The sequence below is a fragment of the Phacochoerus africanus genome, chromosome 8 (assembly GCF_016906955.1).
Source record: "Phacochoerus africanus isolate WHEZ1 chromosome 8, ROS_Pafr_v1, whole genome shotgun sequence".
Taxonomy (NCBI): domain Eukaryota; kingdom Metazoa; phylum Chordata; class Mammalia; order Artiodactyla; family Suidae; genus Phacochoerus; species Phacochoerus africanus.
Genome location: NC_062551.1, coordinates 47,761,340 through 47,766,652, shown reverse-complemented (window position 1 = coordinate 47,766,652; position 5,313 = coordinate 47,761,340). Strand labels below are relative to the sequence as shown.

The following is a 5,313-nucleotide window of genomic DNA, read 5'->3' as shown; positions in this document are numbered from 1 at the left end:
TTTTTGTGTGTGATTGAGGTGCTTGTCTGCCCCAGCTCTGATCCTAGAAGGCCCTGGAGGACGTTTTCAATTACGAGAGCTTTGGGAGATGTGCTGAGAGGTGAGCTTTGAGGACCCAAAAACTCGCTACAGAGACTCATCCAACAGCTCTCAGCTGTTCTCCCAGCAGCTCTCCTGGGGCACCCTGATCACTGCGCTTTAGCCCAGGAGGAAACAGGCTCAAGTTTTTGTTTGTTTTTGCTTTTTAGGGATCTGGAGGTTCCCAGGCTGGGGTCCAATTGGAGCTACAGCCGCCGGCCTACACCACAGCCGCAGCAACTGGAGATCCTAGCCACGTCTGCGACCTACACCACAGCTCATGGTAACGCCAGATCCTTAACCCATTTGATCGCTAGGCCAGGGATCAAACCTGCAACCTCATGGTTCCTGGTAGGATTCATTTCTGCTGCGTCACAACGGGAACTCCGGCTCTGAGAGTTTAAATGGTCTGCCCAGGGTCACCTGGCCAGTAAGCAGGAGAGGTCTGTCTTGCACCAGAGCCCAATGATACAAGTTCAGCTCCCAGATCTTAAAAATCTAACATGGCCAAGGATGGGATGTCGTGAGGTCAGCCTCACTCTCAGTGCCGTTTTCTCTCGTTTTTTTTTTTTTTTTTTTTTTTGCTTTTTAGGGCCTCACCCACAGCTGCCAGCCTACACCACAGCCACATGGGATCCCAGCTGCGTCTGCTACCTACACCACAGCACACAGCAACACCGGATCCCCGACCCACTGAGCGAGGCCAGGGATCGAACCGGCATCCTCATGTATCCTAGTTAGGTTCATTTCCGCTGAGCCACAGCAGGAACTTTTTTTTTTTTTTTCAGTGCCATTTTCCGAGGGAGGAAACTGAGGCCAGAGCGGGGGATATATCTAAAGTCACGGAACAAGGAAGAGGCGGAGGCAGAATCTCACCCCAGCGTGAGTCAGAGTAACAGAGGGGAGCAGCACACACCAATCCTTTCAACACCAACATTCTAATTACTGCCCCTTTGCAGATGAGGAAGCCTGATGGCGGGGCTTTCATGCCCACGTCCTCAGGCTGCAGGAAGGGGAACTGGGCCTCCCTGCTGCCCACCTGACTTCAGAGAGAGTAGTCATGACTGAGTCACTCTGCTGTACAGCAGAAATTGGCACAGCATTGTAAATCAACTATACTTAAAAACAGGAGTTCCCGTTGTGGCTCAGCGGTAACAAACCCGGCTAGGATCCAAGAAGACATGGGTTCCATCCCTGGCCTCACTCAGTGGGTTAAGGATCCATTGTTGCCACAAGATGCAGCATAGGCTGAAACTGCAGCTCCGATTCAAACCCTGGCCCAAGAACTTCCATATGCTGCAGATGAGGTCCTAAAGAAAAATAAAATGAAGGACCCAGGGAGGGAGTTCCGGTCGTGGCTCAATGGCAGTGAACCTGACTGGTATCCGTGAGGGCGTGGGTTTGATCCCTGGCCTCGCTCAGTGGGTTAAGGATCTGGTGTTGCCCTGAGTTGTGGTGTAGGTCACAGACTCGGCTCAGATCTGGCATTGCTATAGCTGTGCTGTAGGCTGGCAGCTGCAGCTCTGATTTGACCCCTAGCCTGAGAACTTCCATGTGCTGCAGATGCAGCCCTAAAAAGACCAAAAAACAAAACAAAAAAAACACCCCACCAAAAAATGGAGTAGCCATTACATGTGTTACACATGTAAGGCATCCAGTTTAATCTTCACCAAACCCAACAAAGGCGGTGCTGCAAGTGGAGCTGTTTTCTTCTGGAAGAGGAAACAGGCCAGAGGGGAGGTCTGTTGCCAAGACCACACAGGGGGGCGAATACCATGCAGTGGGGTTCAGGTCACAACCCTGGGGTGTGGGGGGTCCATGTTTATTACAAGCCCTCCTCAGCAGATGGCAGTACAGCGTCCTGTCCCAGCAGAAGCAGTCCCTGGTGCCAGCATTCCATGCATGGACACCAAGGCTGTTGGGAGAGGGGCTCCTTTTGCTCACGGCCCACCCACTGTGGGTTCAGGGTGGTCCTGATGGAAGAGGCAGCCAGGGTTTGAACCAGGCCCAGCTCCTTCTAGAGCCGGACTGGCTTTCCAAGGATACTGCAGGCGCCCCCGGGGAAAGTTCTTCTTCCGCATGAACACCCAACTGCCACCATGTCCCGGGCGGTCACTTCTTCTTCTGCACGTGGCCACAGTCATACTTGCCGCGCACCACGGTGAGCTTGACGCCGGGCAGGTCCTGCGTGCGGCCACCCTGCACCAGCACGACGTGGTGCTCCTGCAGGCTGTGGCCCTCGCCGGGGATGAAGCACACGGCCTCGCGGCCCGTGCTGAGGCGCACGCGGCAGCACTTGCGGTTGGCCGAGTTGGGCTTCTTGGGCTTGCGGATGAACGTGCGCAGGACCACGCCCTTCAGCTGCGGCCGGCCCGCAGTGGGGCCCATCTTCCCAGGCGGATGCTTCGGGGGCCCCAGGCGGTGCATCTGATTCAGGGTGGCCATGGGGCGCGTGGCCCAGGGCCGGGGGACCAGGGCGAGGCCTGGGGAGACACAACCGGGCAGGACGGAGCGGGGTTATCATCCCAGTGAACAGGCAGTAGCAGCAGCCACTTCATCCGCACAGGGCTGCCTGTGTTTCTCAGGGTACTCACTCACCCCTAAGAGTCAGAATGATTATTGAGCAACCACCACAGGTCAGGCTCTATTTTAAGCACTTTAGAGGACTGAACTCATTTTATTTTAGAAGGCATTAACTTTAATGCTGTTTAAACATAATGATAAACCCCAAGCGGTTCCCTCAGTGTCCAGCACTGTTCTGTGCCTCTACCTGCATTAATTCCCGCAGCCTCACAGCGACCCTATGGGGTACCCCCCCCCACCCCGCGGGAGGTGTCCTGCTTCCTCCTGTCACACCTCCACCTGCCCCTGTAAGTAGATTCTCTCAACTGCACCTTCATAAGGGCTCTGATACCATCACCCCTGCTTTTCTCCCTCCTGCACTGCATCCATCCCAGTTCTGTGTACCCTTGGCTCCCCCTCCCCTGGGCTCGCTGCCCTCTCCTCCTCTCAGGTTTGGCTACTCCTACTATCTGCTCCCCACTCAGCCAGATGGACCTGGGTCAGATCACATTGTTCCCCTGCTCAGAGCCTTCCTGTGGCTCCATCTCACTCAGGGTAAGAGCCAGATTCCCCCCAGGGGCCCACAAGGCCCCACATGGTCTGCCCCTGGCCTCTCTGATCTCCTTTCCCCTCTTGCCCCCTTGCTCTCCCTGCTCCAGCCTCAGCCTGTGTCCACAAATACACCAGCAGAAAGAGCAGAGTGGGAGTTCCCTGATGGCTCAGCAGATTAAGGACCTGGAGTTGTCGCTGCTGTGGTGAGGGTTCCACCACTGGCCTGGGAATTTGCAAGGGCAGCAAAAAGGAAGGAAAGGGAGGGAGGAAAGGAAAGGAAGGAAAGAGGAGTGTGGCAGCAGTGCACTGAGAGGGAAGGCAGGGGTTGGGGAGCAGAGATGTTTCTAAGAGAGATAAGATTTGCTCATGGAAAGGAACTAGGACATTAAAAGACACAGCACTGGATTCTCTTCAGCAAACATTCACTGAGCACCTACTGTGTTTTGGTCCCAGTAATGGAGAGAGAGACTGTGGTGATTGAGTCAGCCCTGAGCCATGTCCTCTTAGAGCTTCCACACCAGGGCTTTGAGGTGCATCCTCTAGCTCGATGCCCTCTCAACACCCAAACTTCCCACTCCCCTCTGTACCCACGGCAGGTCCTGGCCTTACCGTCCATTTTCATGTATCCTTATGCCTCAAGTGACAGCAGAATCCTCAAAGGGGATTCCTAGAAGTCTCTCCTTAGTGATGTGCCACCGCCGCCGAGCACGACTGTTCACCTCAGGGCCTCAGTGTGCTCATCTGTAGGGTAGGCACCATCATTAGAGCTCCCTCCTGCCTCCTAAGCACTGTGTGAGAGGCTTCCACGGGATCCGCACGTCAACCTAGCCCAGATTCCCCAAGCAGGGCAGAGATCTATCTTGTTCAGCCCTGTGATCCCTAGTCAATGTCAAAAAGGAGCTTAACAGGGAGTTCCTGTTGTGGCCCAGTGGAAACGAATCCAATTAGTATCCATGAGGATGCAGGTTCGATCCCTGGCCTCACTCAGTGGGTTAAGCATCTTGCGTTGCAGTGAGCTGTGGTGTAGGTCGCAGATGTGGCTCAGATCCCATGTTGCTGTGGCTGTGGTGTAGGCTGGCAGCTACAGCTCGATTCAACCCCTAGCCTGGGAAATTCCATATTTGGGCATTAAAGAAAAAAAAAGGAAAGAAAGAAGAAAAAAGAAGGAGCTTAACAAAGGTTTGAAGAGTGAATAGGCAGGTGGAATATCTCACAAAGGGCATGACCTGTGAGAAACATTTGGTATTTGTGGAAGAAACAGGTTCATAATAAAGCTTCCCTCTCAGTGCCCGGCATGTATTAGGCTCTTGGAAAATACCAGTTGAATGAACAACGTCAACACTTCGCTTGGACGTCTCACCCAAGGGAAATATTTAATATTATTTGCTGAAAAAAATAACCGACCCAAACTCCTGACACCCCCTGACCCATAGTAGCCCTCAATGCAGCTACTTCCCACCCCCTGCCCTTGCAACACCAGCTCCGCCAAAAGCCATCGTGTATCCTCCCTGATTTAAAACCTTGATTCCCTCGGCAGAGGATGCAAGTCCCAGGAGGGATAACCCTCACCTAGCCTCGGCTCTGCAGCCCAAGCCCCCTACTTACCACAGTTTAGGGACGTGCCGAGGCCACGGAGAAGGCCGGACCAGGACATCCCGCCGCCTGAAGGGTCCCTGTTTTAGGGGATGAGAGATTCAAATAGAGAAGGAGGGGAAAGTGTCCGTGATCGGGGAAGGGCCAAATCTCCCCATCCCGCTCTCGGATTCTTCCGTTTAAATCTAAGGGATTTCCTCCGACTGTATAACCACAACTCCTAAAGCCGCTAACAGAGAAAGTCCCTCCGTAAATTTAGTCTTGTTCTGAATAGCCTCTCGGGGATTCAACCGTCCCTGCTCACATACAAGAGGAAAAGGGAAACTGAGGGGAGACCCGGGGAGGTTTCGAGGACCCGAGAATCCCGTCTACCTTTCCGACACTAGCCGGGTCCGCCGACACGCCAAATCTGACCTCTAACTGAGTGGAATTATCCCGGCAGGGATTGGCTGGCTCTGCCCTTCCCGGTACACTGAAGGGGCGGGGAACAGATGACGATTGGGCAACGATAATGTCAATCTCGGCCAA

General features: G+C 54.0%; 1 protein-coding gene across 2 annotated transcripts; it reads right to left on the bottom strand.

Annotated features, from left to right (window-relative positions):
- Positions 1-1,695: 1,695 nt before the first annotated feature.
- MRPS12 (mitochondrial ribosomal protein S12) lies at positions 1,696-5,243 on the bottom strand. Of its 2 annotated transcripts, XM_047793737.1 has the most exons (4): positions 5,158-5,181; positions 4,798-4,865; positions 3,802-3,933; positions 1,696-2,561 (listed from the first exon to the last, which is right to left on the bottom strand). In XM_047793737.1, the coding sequence occupies exons 3-4, from the start codon at positions 3,812-3,814 to the stop codon at positions 2,191-2,193; spliced, it is 384 nt and encodes a 127-aa protein (XP_047649693.1). In that variant the 5' UTR covers positions 3,815-3,933; positions 4,798-4,865; positions 5,158-5,181; the 3' UTR covers positions 1,696-2,190. The 2 variants fall into 2 exon arrangements, with proteins under 2 accessions (XP_047649693.1, XP_047649692.1); XM_047793736.1 differs by lacking the exon at positions 3,802-3,933 and having other exon boundaries at positions 5,158-5,243.
- Positions 5,244-5,313: the final 70 nt, after the last annotated feature.

Bases quoted from the DNA above. Each gene is read 5' to 3' on its own strand.
- MRPS12 (XM_047793736.1), bottom strand. From the start codon at position 4,846: ATGTCCTGGTCCGGCCTTCTCCGTGGCCTCGGCACGTCCCTAAACTGT. The intron at 2,562-4,797 runs GTAAGTAGGGGG...GTGTCTCCCCAG, and splicing joins CGGCACGTCCCTAAACTGTG to GCCTCGCCCTGGTCCCCCGG.